Source organism: Puntigrus tetrazona, chromosome 13, assembly GCF_018831695.1.
Source record: "Puntigrus tetrazona isolate hp1 chromosome 13, ASM1883169v1, whole genome shotgun sequence".
In the NCBI taxonomy this organism is placed as follows: Eukaryota; Metazoa; Chordata; class Actinopteri; order Cypriniformes; family Cyprinidae; genus Puntigrus; species Puntigrus tetrazona.
Genome location: NC_056711.1, coordinates 14,030,570 through 14,045,864, shown reverse-complemented (window position 1 = coordinate 14,045,864; position 15,295 = coordinate 14,030,570). Strand labels below are relative to the sequence as shown.

General features: G+C 36.1%; 1 protein-coding gene across 3 annotated transcripts in view; it reads left to right on the top strand.

The window, feature by feature from the left end:
- slc8a3 (solute carrier family 8 member 3) overlaps positions 1-14,509 on the top strand; it is a 38,789-nt gene extending 24,280 nt beyond the window's left edge. Inside the window, exons 3-8 of one of the 3 annotated variants that reach the window (XM_043255714.1) lie at positions 1,451-1,557; positions 6,576-6,593; positions 7,310-7,434; positions 7,523-7,622; positions 8,981-9,250; positions 9,932-14,509. In XM_043255714.1, the coding sequence (XP_043111649.1) occupies positions 1,451-1,557; positions 6,576-6,593; positions 7,310-7,434; positions 7,523-7,622; positions 8,981-9,250; positions 9,932-10,308 (997 nt within the window). In that variant the 3' untranslated portion in view covers positions 10,309-14,509. Of the gene's footprint in view, positions 1-1,450; positions 1,558-6,575; positions 6,594-7,309; positions 7,435-7,522; positions 7,623-8,977; positions 9,251-9,931 lie in introns of all 3 variants that reach the window. The other 2 variants (XM_043255713.1, XM_043255715.1) reach the window with 2 other exon arrangements.
- The last annotated feature ends 786 nt before the right edge of the window (positions 14,510-15,295 follow it).

Here is a 15,295-nt window from a genome sequence, read left to right as displayed (position 1 = left end):
CACACACATGCTGAGAATTTAGCAATGAAAGAGTGACAGAGTGTGTGAGAGAAATGGATGTTACAGATAAGAGGTGTTAAGAGATTGATTCTTTAAATAAACACTTGTGTAGGCTGATCAACAATTTGCCAACGTCGCTACTGCTGCGTTGCTAGCTACGATATCAGCTACTCTATAGGGAAATGAGCTAAGCTATAGTGAAAGCTAACCTTTAGAGAATTAGCTTTGTAGTTATTCATATCATTTATTCTAATATCTGTTTTTTGAAAAAACATCTCCAAAATACAGCAGAAATTGTATTTGCTGTTTTTATTCATCTGTTTTTTAAATCATACTCTACCTATAGTTTGGTATCGTTGACATTTTAAATGTTTCGAAGCCTCCTCAAGGCTGCACTTATTTGATCAAAAATACAGTAAAACAGTACTATTGAGAATTATTATAAGTGTTTTCCATTTTAATATATTTTAAAGTTTAATATATTACTGTAATGGAAAGCTGAATTTTCAGCAGCTATTACTCTTCTCTTCACATGCTATTACACTAAATTATTCTAGATATTATATATATATATATATATATATATATATATATATATATATATATATATATATATATATATATATGTATCTATATATGTATCTATATGTATATATTCAATAAGCTGATTTGGTGCTCAAACGTTTCTTCTTATTATATATGTTAAAAATTTGTGGAAACCGTGTTTTTCTATTCTTCAGTGAATTAAGAAGTTATTAATATTTATTTTAAATATAAAACCTTATTAAAACCTCATTTTAAATGACTCATTAAGTAATAATTTCTTTTAAAAAAATATTACTAAGCCTGAATATTACTAAGCCTTTGAATTGCAGTGTATGTGTGTTTTAAACTGTAGACTTTCACAAGCTTCACGTGCAATTGTTGAACTTAAAGACTTTCTTTCTAGCTGTAAAATGAAGAAATGTATTTGCACTGTTTTTTTTTAAGTTGAAAAAGAGTGATTCATTTGCAAAATTGGGCATTGTTCATTTTTGATTCTAATCTCTAATCTTGATGTCAGGGAGAATGAAACACATTTGTCAACATTACAGCCACCTACAAAACTACTTAATAAAACTACTTAATAAAACTACTTTACAAAACTACATGATATCAAATTACAGTGTTACAACCTCAATGTTGAGAAATATAATGAAAATATTAACTTTATTTATTATTATTATGAATGTATTATTTTTTAACAATGCTACAAACAGTTGAAACCAATATACCTCCGTTTTTACCTTGCCAGCAAGCTTGATAAAAGACAGCTAGGGGGATGAATCATAGAAAGATGATATAGTGTGTTTGCATGACCTGTTTGAACTCTGACCTTAGGACAGTCCACTGACCCCTCACTTGATCGGTGACCCCTAATGTTGTGTTTCTCTCTCTCTTCCTCTCTCAGTAAAACCATACAGGTCAAAATCATTGATGATGAGGAGTACGAAAAAAACAAAAACTTCTATCTGGAGCTAGCAGAACCACGCATGGTGGACATGAGCCTTCAGAAAGGTAAAACACACACAGTGTACAAACAGAAAGACACAGTCTGTGACTATCGTCCTCTTGCGCTATTCATTTAATCTATTCGCTCATTTCTAAATTCATTTCCATTCATCCATGGCTCTTTATCGGGTCTTGTTTTATGTCTTCAGTGTTGCTTTTTTATTGTGAGGAGCTAGCGTCTAGCTATTTGAGATTCAATATATAATACATTCACATACAGTACCTTACAAACGTTTGGGGTCAAGCAAGATTGATCAAAAGTGACAGTACATTCTCTATTCATGAAAGAAAATATATCACAGTTTTCACAAAAGCAGCACAGCTTTTTTCAACATTGATAATAAGAAATGTTTCTCAACCGCCAAATGATTTCTGATGGATCCTGTGATATTATTCATGGAATAATGACATCACGGGAACAAATTTAAATTCTAAAATATATCAATAGAAAACTATGTAATATTATTACTCTTTTACTGTATGTTTGATCAGATAAATGCAGCCTTATGGACCATAAGATACTTAATTTAAATACGTATTCATAAAAAAAAAAAATTTGCCCAAACGTTTGAAAGGTATTGTATATCTGTTTTCACTGTATTGTGCAATTTTTCTCACTCTGTGAATGGATGCTACCAGTAGAGGGCACCTCGGATGACCCCACAGGCTCAGATAGAGCCAGTATAAAGAAATGGACCAAAAAAAATCCTAATTTTGTCTACTTCTTTTAAACAATTTTTGTCATGTTTTATTTTTTATATACATTATTGAAACATAAGCCTACACAGTTTCTGAGCAGTTTCTGAGATTTCCCAATTAAAGTAGATAGGTTCCCTATTGCCTATATTAAAAAATAGCTACCCAGCGGCATGGCCAAGATGGCCGCTGAGTGGACTGACTTGCCTTAAAGGGATTTTGACTCAAAGAACATGAATTCAATGAAGACCCACAGGGCTCAGCTCTTAGACTGACTCATCTCTAACTCACAAGAAATGCTGCCATGATGCTTTTGTATTGCTTTAAAAATGGCAATGTTATTGTCTTTGCCTTGTAGTTTTTCTATAGTTTCATATAATGATCTTGCGATTATTGTTTAGGAAACTCTGTGAAGGAGTAGCTGGCAGTGTTGCTTTTTCCACTGACTTTGGAGTTTCAGTAAACATTGACCTTAAATGCCAGTGTGGGATCTCAAAGAGTGTGAGAAATGAATACAAACACATTCACACACACACACACACACACACACACACACACTCCAAGTAGTCAAGTGTGTCTCTCAATATCTCTCCATAAATCAGGCAGACATGGTCAATGCTACCAGCACACACCGCAGTGCAGTGTACGTGTGTGTGTTTGCTTGCATGTATGCATGTGTCCTTGTCCCAGTATTATACCCTTCAGAAAGAATGAGAGATGAAGAACAGCTGGCCCTCTCTGTTTGAGCCCTCATCTTGCCTGGACAACATTAAGCAACCTACTTATTAACTTACCTAAGCCACAAAAACAACATGTTGGCTTGTCTCCTCACTAGTGTGCTTGTAAACAAGCAGTTGATTAATTATTCATTAGATGTTTCTTTATTTTCATGCCAACGTGGATTCAAGGGGGAAATAAGTTTCTCAAAGTCAGATATATATGCGCATTCATAACTGTAATTTGTTTGACAACTAATAATAAGCAAAATATGAACATTCTATGTTTGTTAACATGGAAAGATTTAGGATTTTTTTCAAAAAGCCCTGTTTGCAATTAATTGACTGCGGTTTTGATTCTGATTCTTTCTAATAATTCTGAATCTTTGATGACTCAGTGAACAATTCTAATAATTCAGTCAGACTGGAGTTGTTCACCCCCCAAAAAAATCTTTGTCTTTCAAAACACTGAATTTAATTCAAATTTATATTTAAATGAAAAGTAACTAAACTGACTCAATCATAATTTAGTAACTAGACTGACTCACTCAGAAGGGTTTTTTGTTTTTGTATGCTTTTTGTATTGCACTGGTTCACGCTGTAGATTTCTTTGCTTTCTTTGCAGAGAGATAAAACATTGTATCAAATGGGTTGTAGGTGTTTTTGACACTGAACCTGTAATAGAAGACACATCACTTGTCCTACATCAAAACATGACTTTAGAACTGCTGATCCTGTGCTGTCGCTGCAAAATATGTGAGAGCGCTTGAGGGATCTAAAGAAATATACGCATCTTTATACATCTGAATACAGGATGCTTTCTTTGGCAGCGAACCCTCTTATACACCAACTGGATAAATATAAAAATGTGGCAATAGAGACCGTTGTGAGAGGGTGAGACAGCAGAATGTTAGAGAGAGACAGCCAATCAAAGAAACAAGACAGGAAATAGTGAGGAGAGAAAAACAGGAAAGGGTCAGGGTGAACATTTTTCATTTTACAAATAGAAATTCATGTTCTTTTTTTCTTAAAATTATTTTAAAGTTGTTTTGTTTTAGATATTTTTAGTCTTGACAAAAGGTAGGAAAAAGATTACTGAAAAAAATACTATTTTGAATAGTATAAATATTATAAATATGAATTAAATGTAGTTATATTTGTTGCTTTCAATGCAAAAAGTGCAATATAAAAGATTTCTTCTAAAATTTGGATTTTTAACCACTGTCCTATATTTATGTTCAGGTATTTCACTTTTTTTAATTTAAGAGTAGATTTACTGAACTTAAACATAGGAGCATGATAAAAATGCTAATTTTAGATGAAAATTTCAGATGGCACTTTAATAAAGTATTTGTAAAAACTATATTTACAATTTTATATTTATTTAAATGTGTATTGACATTTAACAAAAATATAAAAACACTGTACAAATAAAAACTTTTCACATTGTTATCTACGACTAGTTATATTCTTAATATTTTCTTCAAAAACGTTGCTAACTTGAATATCTTAAATCATTTTTTATCATCATGTTTTCCTCAGCACTGTTCAAAATTAAAATGACTTCATTCTCTTCATGATCCCAGTTTTTATCTCATATTTGTTGTTAAAAAATATTTGTTTAAATTAATTAACGTTGTCAGACATTCATAGGACATTAACACTGATGTTCTGTATGGTAGGTGGTAAAGAAAGACAATGAGAGACAGATAGGATGGTGATAAAGATGAAGAGGAAAGGACAAGCGGAAGAGGTGTGAGACAAATGAGCAAAGAAGGATGAGACAGGCGAAGAAAGACAGAAAAGAGCCAGATGAGGAGAGAATGACAGGGAGAATAGAGCGAGAGGCACATGAAAAAAAACTAGGAGAGGGGTGACACAACCAAGGACAGAGAGACAGACAGGAGATCTATTGAACTGCATCTGTGTGCGATTAATATCCCATAGAGCCCAAACCTGCAACACCTCTACCACATGTCCCAGAATAATTTGTGTTTAAAGAGAAGATCATCAGTAGTGAATCACTCATTATGTGTGTGTTAGAGGAGGAGATCTCTACATTCACATGTTTGTGTGATGATGGAATAGCTGTGAATGAGTCAATGACGGGAGTTTTCGTCTAAATATTGACACCTACGTCCCACGATCCCGTTACCTCACAGAACGCAGGGAGGAGAGAGCCGTCTGGTATCTGTTGCCAGGGTACCATCAGCTGTTGCTAGCGCTGATGTGCAATAGATTTACACCGAACTGTTGAATCGAAGCTTCCAGGAAAGAACAGCGAGATGGAGAATGTGGCGAATAGATTAAATGAATTCCTTTGTGTGTTCGACACGTCTCTGTGTGTTATCATGAAGCAGACGTGTAGAAAAGCCTAGAGCTGACGACGCTGCACAAATTACAGGTTAATAATGTGCATCAAGACACATCCCCCCTCCACCCCCAACCCTACTCGCAGACACACTCGAGCATAAATTATGGGCTTATTTACACATCCAGCTTCTCATTATAGGTCGATATTTTCATCTCAGCGCTCATACACACACACACACACACTTAATCAAGGCCTGTTTGTTCGCCATCTCATTCATCCTCAGCAACAGAAAATTACACCACTGATTACAGAACTATTAAAGTCATTATGTACACACGGAGAAAGAAAAAAAAAGAGTAATGGAGAGACAAAGAAATTGATTCCTTTAGTTAGCGCTGTTTTTGTAAACGTGCGTGGGTCTGGGTGCTAGATTAATAAATGATGTAAAAATTAACAAAAAGTATTTGTTGTTAAATTAGGAAACCTGATGCGTTAACTGACTGAAATGTATTGTTACAGAGAGAAGATTCACCTAATCATTTAGTCAAGTGATTCTCAGAAAACATCCAGGGGACCTCGAGATTCCTTTAAATGAAATGGATCAAGCATTACGTTCGACTAAAATCAAGAATTTGAAGAACTAGATGTCTCAGGACGTATCACGAATACTAATTTATGTATACCTGCTAATGTCATGTCCTGTGTTTAAGTGCTATAACCATATCCCCGGTGCATTTACCAACTCAAAAATAACGTGAAAAAATAACAATTATTAATTTCTTTTCAGATAAGCTTTTCTCTGCAAGCTTGTGAAATAACTGGCCCCTCAAAAATCTAAAATGCCAAAAAGGTTTTCTGAGGTTTAGGGGACACACAATATCATTAGCACACTATAAAAGCATTTGAAGTCAGTGGGGGGAAATCCACATCACGATAGGAAAGAAAACGTGTGCGAATAATCAGCGTAGCTTTAGCACCTCTTTGTTCTGTCGCCACGTCTCAAATGCTACTACGACACTCCCGTTGCCAGGGGCAACCACCTGCTCCGGCACTCCGGATCAGCCCACACTATCACATCTGATCACATCTGCTCGGTCACACCTGTCGCACCTGTCCGGCTCAGAGATTCCAGGCAGGGTGATGAAACGCCGGAGGCAGCGAATATTTTTATTTGCGTTTATCTTGAGTAAATAAATCCTATCCAACATTTCATTGCATTTCCCTCCACCATTATCTGTCTAATGTTTTCTTCATGTCATTCCACCCCTCTCTCTCTCTCTTTTTTCCTCCACATACAGCTCTGTTATTAGCTGATGGTAAGTTTGAGTGTGTGTGCGAGTGTGTGAGGTAAGATGAGGCCAGCTGCGGTAATTGTGGTCTCGTCTGCCTCACACACGTGTGTCTCCAGGTTTGTGTGTGTTTTAACACGTGCACGAGAAGATAAGCTTTGGGTTGCAGGGGTTTTTTGAAAGTTCATCTCAACTTTCATGCTTTTCGGTGTGTATTTGTGGTGTGCGTGTGTGGATGTTGTGCTGTTGTCCTTCTGAATCACTCAGTTTAGCAGCACAACTCACACTTGGTTCAGTCAAACAAAGTTGTGCGTGTTTGCATGTGTAGTCTTTCTAAAGAAACTATAGTGACAGTTGGCCTCATTCATAAAATAAAACCAGAACCGATTTCTGTTAGAAATAGTTTGTTAAAACGACGTTACATAAGTAGTCACATTCGATTCAGTGCGACAAGTTACGTAAGAATGACATTAAGAACGTTTTACATGACTTCGCAGCGCTTATGTTTCATGAATGAGCCCTGTTGACCCTGAATATGCACATGAATTCAGTGCAAGTGAATATTCAAAAGACTTATTTCAAGTGTATAAATCACAAATCATTTAAAAGAGACAAAAGGCCCACTTGTGGAGACTGATTATAGGGTGCATGTGAATGATGTTTACTGCTGAGTGTTTGTCTGTGTTTGGTGTACTAATAAGACAAACAACAAACGTTTCTTTTCACCTCTTTATTTCTTCTAGATATTCCAGACAGGAAGTTGTCATCAGAAGAGGAGGAAGCCAGAAGAATAGCAGAGATGGGAAAGCCTGTGTTGGGAGAGCATGCAAAAATAGAGATTATCATTGAGGAGTCATATGAGTTTAAGGTACAATCATACACAGAATTTCAGTCTTTTGCGTTATGGAAGAATTTGATTATGCGTATTTATGTTTCATGTGTTGTGTCTGCTGTAGAGTACAGTAGATAAGCTGATTAAGAAGACTAACTTGGCTCTGGTCGTGGGCACAAATTCCTGGAGAGAACAATTCATGGAGGCCATAACTGTCAGTGCAGGTGATTATCAACACTAAACAACACTGAAACAACTAAAAGTGAAAGAAAAATCGTGTGCAAATTATACTTTTTATATATTTATATTATATCTACTTTTCTTTTCATTTATTTATTAGGAAACAAAAACCTGAAACATGAAAAAACTCTCGTGCTCTATTTGTTTTATATTTTATCTACTTGTTTTCTATTTAATTATTCTAAAGAATAGTAATAACTTTATAACACTCTTTTCTCTCTACTTTATTTTTGGGATTTACTGTAAAAAAAAACTTTGTGCAAAAACCTGCGTTAGACTAACTGGGACTAAGTCGCTTTGGATAAAAGCGCCTGCTAAATCAGTGCATTTAATTTTACTTTAATTTAGCAAGGATGCGTTGAACTGATTAAATGTATTAATAAAGGCTTTTATAATGTCACCACTTAATTTTGTCATTTTAAATATATTCTGTTCTTTTGAACTTTCTATTTATCAGAGAATCTTGAAAAAAAAATGTTTCATGGTTTCCACAAAAGAAAATGAAGGGACTGTTTTCCATATGATAATAATAAATGTCTCTTGAGCAGCAAATCAGCATATTAGAGTAATTTCTGAAAGATCATGTGACACTCAAGAGTAATGATGCTGAAAATTGTTTTGCCGTCACAGGAATAAATTGCATTTTAAAATATATTAAAATAGTTATTATAAATTGCAGTAATATCACAATATTACCGTTTGCATGATTGCATACATGCAGCTTTAAAAATCTCCAAATATTTAAAGGGTACTGTAAATAACATCAAAAATCAGAGAAATGTACTAAAAGCAACAAAAGCCAGTTATTATATAAATATACACTCATGCTCATATTGCTCACACACAAATATTTCTATCAGTGTTGTGACATATTCCCCGGCCCACATGAAAACTGATCCCACAGAACTCCTACACACTTCTTCTCATCTTGCAACCTTTGTCTTCTAAACATTTCGGCTAATTTGATCGTTTCAGATATTAATAAGAATGTAGTATTATCAGCCCTGTTTGTTACTTTTCGCCGTATTTTCTACAGATCTCCCCCAAAAATAAAATGGAAATGTCCCGCACATTAGTATGACCCTGTGTTGAAATAAAAACACTTCTCTCACAGTATGTAGCCTTCAATTACCGTGACTATCAAACAGCCTGTGTTACCAAGGAAACAGAACCCCTAAATCACCATGGTGTCAAATAGATGGCTTTGGTCAGGTATGGAAGTTGACGCGACAATACTAACATTTTTCATTTTCTTCTTTTTTTCTACACCCCCATTCTGCTTTGCTTTCTTTCTGTCTTGCTTTCGCTCTTTATTTCTGTCGTCCTATCTTTATCTCAGGAGATGAGGACGAGGATGAGGGGGGAGAGGAACGTCTGCCATCTTGTTTCGACTATGTCATGCACTTCCTGACTGTGTTCTGGAAGGTTCTGTTCGCGTGCGTCCCACCCACGGAATATTGGAACGGGTGGGCGTGTTTCATTGTTTCCATAGTGATCATCGGCCTTTTGACTGCTGTGATCGGTGATCTGGCCAGTCACTTCGGCTGCACCATTGGCCTAAAGGACTCTGTCACTGCTGTGGTGTTTGTTGCCCTGGGAACATCCATCCCTGGTGAGTTTGAGGATGCTTTTATTTGCCTATATTTTGATGAATAAGTTTTTAATGGGGGCCACATCTTATATAAAACCTTTTAGGTTTAGGTTCAGTAGGAACTACTTCTGTTCAGCAATTGCAATTAAACGGATCAAATTAACAGTAAAAATATTTGAAATGTTACAGGATTCCTGTTTTAAATACTGCTTAAAATTACAAAAATAAATCACATTTAAAATAAATAAAAAGAAAATGCTTATTTTCTCCGAGGTTCATTTAGAATTAATAAAGTTGTTTCTGCCAAAATCAAACATATAATATATATATATATATATATATATATATATATATATATATATATATATATATATATTCATTGAACTTTCTATTTATCAGATGAATCCTGGAAAAAAAATATGGTCATTTGGTTTTGAATGACTGTTTCAAGCCTCTCAAAAGGCCATTGTGTTTAATGAGACTGATCTGTCTGACATCAAACATTTGCAAGGGTTCACAATTCAGTTTTGCTGCTTAGTTTTCATAAAAGAGGAAGTTTTGACAGTTACAACTATGTTTTTATCTTACAGTTATCTATTTTACTCATAAAATTGATACAAATCAGATTCTTCCTCAGAGTTAGTCCTAGACTATCATATTTTATAATATGCATGCACATCAACATGTCTCTTTTCTCCTCAGATACCTTTGCCAGTAAAGTTGCCGCGGTGCAGGACAGTTACGCAGACGCATCTATCGGTAACGTGACCGGTAGCAACGCAGTGAACGTTTTCTTGGGAATCGGTGTGGCGTGGTCAGTGGCCGCCATCTACTGGCACATGCAGGGTCGTGCGTTCGAGGTGCAGGCAGGTTCCCTGGCGTTTTCTGTCACTCTCTTCACCATCTTTGCCTTCCTGGCGGTGAGCGTCCTGCTGTACCGGCGCAGGCCTCACATCGGTGGAGAGCTGGGCGGCCCCCGCACACAGCGCATCTTCACGACACTCTTTTTCTTCGGCCTCTGGTTTCTCTACATCCTTTTCTCCAGTCTTGAGGCTTACTGTCATATACAGGGCTTCTGAAGAGAGGAGATGGGGTGGGATGGGATGGGGCAGGGGTTGGAGATCAGGAGAGATAGATGCCAGGAAACTTCTTCTAGTCGTAAATGACAGAGTAAGAGCTAAGGATTGATTTGAAAAGGTCGCTAAGGTTTTAAGCAGGAGCTACAAAAAGGACATCGGTTCTTCAGATACCTTCACGCCGAAGGTGAAGAGTGCGAAGCATCTCTCTGAGGGGTGGGACAGTCTTAACCTGGAGTCTGAGCTTTTCACAGTCTATATTTTTCTCAACACCTGCTGAGAACGACTTTTTTCTAATGAAGTATTTTGGGAAAAAAAATACACAAAAAATAACAAAAAGAATTAAATGATTCAAAGGACTATTTTCAAATCTGCTTCCAGGATTAGAAATAATATTTCAACAAAAAAATGAAAATATATAACTACATGAAATCTGTTATTGAGTGACATTTGAAGGACCCATAAAGTTATTTATTTTTTTGTTTTTTTCCTCGTTTAGTTTGGTAAGAACTCACAGAGCTTACAGCTTTTAACGTCAGGCCAAAGTCCCGGCTAGGGAAAGTGGCTCGGAAACGTGAATGCTGAGTAGACAAACGGAGAAGAGAGACGAATATGAACAATGGCTGAACACTGCATTTTCTCCCTGATATTCCTGTATGGATATAATCTGCTTCCATATTTTTTCTGTATTTTTGTGTATTTCCTTGCCAAGTGTTGTTATTTCGAGAATCACAGAGGCTTCGGAGGTTTGCGGAAGAACAGAATGCAAAAAAAAAAAAAAAAAAAACAACAAAAAACATGATACAGAGGGAAAATGAGGCCTTTTTGCATTTGAACATTCATCAAAACAAATCACTAGTGTATTTTCTGATAACACCGTGGAGGAGAGCGCACTGCGTCTGCTATTACAGTTGTTGTTGGGTTTTTTTTTTATCTGTTTGTATTTCAGTCTTTCAGTGTCGTTGAACAAACATAAAGAACCCCAAAGAAATCTCCCACCCCCACTTCACCCCAGAGAGTCCCCTCTATATAGACTCACGAGACTATTTAACCAGGAGCTCCTTAAGTGCGCATCTAAACAGTGTCTGAAGTGTCAGTGATGTCGATGGTCAATTCTAAGTAGTTATTGGGGCCTTTAATGTGGTTCATAATGTTTACAGGCCTACGGTCCAGAAAAGAGTGAGAACGGTGCAGTACAAACGGATTCGTTTAACATATTGAGGAGAGGGGGTTTTTTGCATTTCAGGGAGAAGTATAGAAATTTTAGACAAAGCTGCGTAAATAGTTCACCTAAAATTGAACATTTGCTGAAAATGTCCATGAGTTTGTTTCTTCATCAGAAATATAGCATTACTTCACCTGCTCTCCAATGCAGTGAATGGGTGACGTTAAAATGAGAGTCCAATCATGATCCACATGACATTAATTCTTGTCTATAAGGATCTAATCTATAAGGCTTCATGCTGTGAAGAAGTCCACCTTTTACTGTTTAGGACTGTTTTCTATCTATTTCTATATTGCTTGATTAGTGATCTGATTCAAAATATATGACTTTTTACTTGAGAAAGCAGTATCATTGATAGAAGGCTTGTATTTCCCAACAGCTAACAGTTTGAAAAAAAAAGTTAACATTTGTTATCAGCTGTGTGAGCTTACATTTTGGCGGCACCCATTTACTGCAGAGTATCCATTGGTTAGCAATTGATGTAAGAAACTAAATTTCTCAGAATCTGTTCTGATGAAAAAACAAAGTCATTTTGAAGGGCGAGTACATTTTCAGCAATTTCTCCTTTTTTAAAAGCGGTCATTAATTTGTTTGTTTTTTGTGCCTATTTTTGCTGTAATGAGCGGAAAAATAATGATGTGGGTGTTGTTTCTGTATTGTTTGGGGAAGTGATGTTATAAAGAATTGTTTAGGATGGCCAATTAGAGCCCAGAACCAAAGAACAGAACCTCAGACTGCCACCCAGAAGCTGCAGTGGTTCTCTGGGCCACAGGGGGGGCCACAGCCCTGTTCCACCTCTGTTTGTTTGTACAACTCTTGCATTTTGTGTGAGTGAGTGTGCGTATGTTGATGTTTTTTCGTGTTTGCTCATTACAAATACAGGCCAAATCAGTTGTGTCCAGGACACCAGTGTTGGGATCACAGCATCTGCAACAGACATGTTTATTTTTTATTATGTTTACATTCATATATAGCTGTGTATGTGTTGCTTGTGAGTGAGAGCAGTTGAAAACGCACGTAATCTCTGAAAATCTCTCCATTCAAATCGCAAATGTAACTGCTGGCATCGCTTCAGCCTGCTCTGTGCTTCCTACTCAGTGGCTACTCAGTACATAATCGATGTGCTTTAGCTTTACAGTACAAGAATCACGCAGAAATCACCACAATTCGTACTGAACCTTCACCAGTGCTCTTTATGACTCATACGGGCTCGTGTTAATGAGTTTTTAGTGTTTTATGTTTGTACAGAAAGGCAGGAGTGTGTGTTAGCTTATCTACACAACAGACATGTTCTTTATCCACACACACTGATTTTGTGAGCATGTACTGCCTACATAGACAGCATCATATACTTCTAATATATGCAACTAATTATGCAGCTTTCTATGATGCCTTACTTTGGACATATTTTAGGCAGCATTGCTTGTATTCTCTTATTGTCCAAAAAGGATTGTTAAAAATAGTTCGGTCTAATTAAAAATAGATTTTATTGTTTTTGCATAGGTGATTTATATTACCTGATATGTACACTACCGGTCAAATAAGTCAGTTTGTTTTTTATATAAATTAACACTATTTTTTTTTCACCATTAAATTGATCAGAAGTGACAGTAAAGACCAATTATAATGTTAAGCATTATATTTTATAACATTGTATACCTCTAGATTTAAAATTTCTATTCATTAAAGAATCTTAAAAAACATTTATTATGGTTTCCACAAAAATATTAAGTTCCACAACTGTTCACAACATTGATCATATTAAGAAATCATCATATTAGAAAGATTTCTGAAGCATTATACTGGCGTAATGGCTGCTGAAAATTCAACTTTGCCATCACAGAAATAAATAAAAAATTTTAAAAATGTATTAAATTATGGAAAGTTAATTTAAATTGTAATAATGTTTTACAATATCCTGTCTTTACTGTATTTTTGACCAAATAAACACGAGCTGTCTATTTTTATGCAATCACATTGATATCTTAGCGGCATGATAATTTACATGAAACACTTGAGTTGCTGCCTGATGTTCCCTGTGTAGGCAGTAGAAGCAAGGCAGCTCACTAATTTGTGGAACACGGCCACCGACACAGCTGATATGCTGTTCTGGGCACCAGTATTAGGCATGATAAAGTAAAAAAAAAAAAGTCATTTACACTGTATTGAGTTTGAACACTCTTTCAGCGTGTCGCTTGTTTTCTGCCAGCATGTGTTGTTGAATGTGTCTGGTGTCAGTCAGAGGGCAGCTAAAGCAGATCACAGTAGATCTTCACTACTTCTGTGCACATGTGTGCATGTGTATCTTTGAGATGGTTTGCGGTAAAGGTAGCAGTCTTATAAACCTTATTACCCAGTTTGGCTGACTCAGTTAACAGCATTGGGCTCAAACGCAGAGTGTTTAGGGCTTTGAATTGCTCTTCATGTCTCAGCCTGGGTCAGATCAAACACACACACAGACGCACCTATGCACTCACACATGCACACTTGAGTTAACTGAACACTGCTGATGATTGGAGAGGGTCGTTATGAATATGCGGGTGGGCCTTCATGTAGTATCATGGCATGAAAGTCAGCTGCAACCACCAGCTTTGACCTTTTCTACTGCCAGCTTGCACTTCCAGCTGTTTAGATGCAGGTGAACTGGTTTAAAAGAGATTTCAGATGATGTCACTATAACCTTGAAGTCACACAAGTCTTACAAATGTATCAGGGGTCTGAGTCTCTCTCTCTCTCACACAAACACACACACAAACACACTCCTCTTCAGCCTGGTGATGAAGCAGATGGTGGTTATGTTCATCTATTGTTGTTTTCTTTCTTTTTTGTTTTGTTTTTTACTCTTCTCTCACAAACAATATCATGTTTTATTTTCAGGGAATTATGCATGAAATTTACCTTAATTTAATTAATTTATGTCCGCTGATTTATTTTGAATTCTTTTGGTCAACAGAAAAATAAAAAAAATATTTGAAAAATCTCTGGTATCAGTTGTGGTAAATTTTATATGGTCATGGTATTTCAATCAGATTGTGTCACACGGTTGCCAAAAGTTACAAATGTAAAATCATATTTTGCTCTATCAGTAGAGTGTGCTACCTCGTTGAGGAAATTGAATACATAATTACTTGGCTTTCTTAGGAAAAACGGAAGGGTCAAAGGCGGGGAAAGTTGCCACGCGTTTTGATATCATACATTTATACTGATATTATGCATGATATGATAAAACTGACTTTTTTGCTATTTCATTAAATACTTTGTTTCGGAATTATTTTATGAAATACAATACTGTTAGATCATAAATTGTTTTATTACTATAAGCTGTTTAATGGCAGAACAGAAAGTTTGACAACAGAACTGTAATTAGTCAAAAAAAATTTCATTTTTTTTATACAAATCAGTTAAAAAAATTTCCTATGCAATAACTGTTTGAATAGTACTATTTGAATTAGTTTGAATTTGTGCTATTCACTGGTGTTATTGTGTGACGACTGACCCCAGTCTCCCTTTAGAAGCTGATCTCCTTATCCCTTTCGAAGAAAGTGTGCTAAAACAAGCTACATATGTTAATTTGGACTATTTGCCATGTTAAATAGAAATGTATTGATCTCTCTGCTCAACTCAACCCTTTTCTACTGTAGTGCGCTGTCCGGCCCAGTGGTGCTGAAATGATTCTCCCGCATTTGCTGTGAAAGAGATTTAGTGGGCGGGTCTTATAAAGAGGCGAGACGTGATTGATGCGCCACTGCGCCAATCAAAACGCAG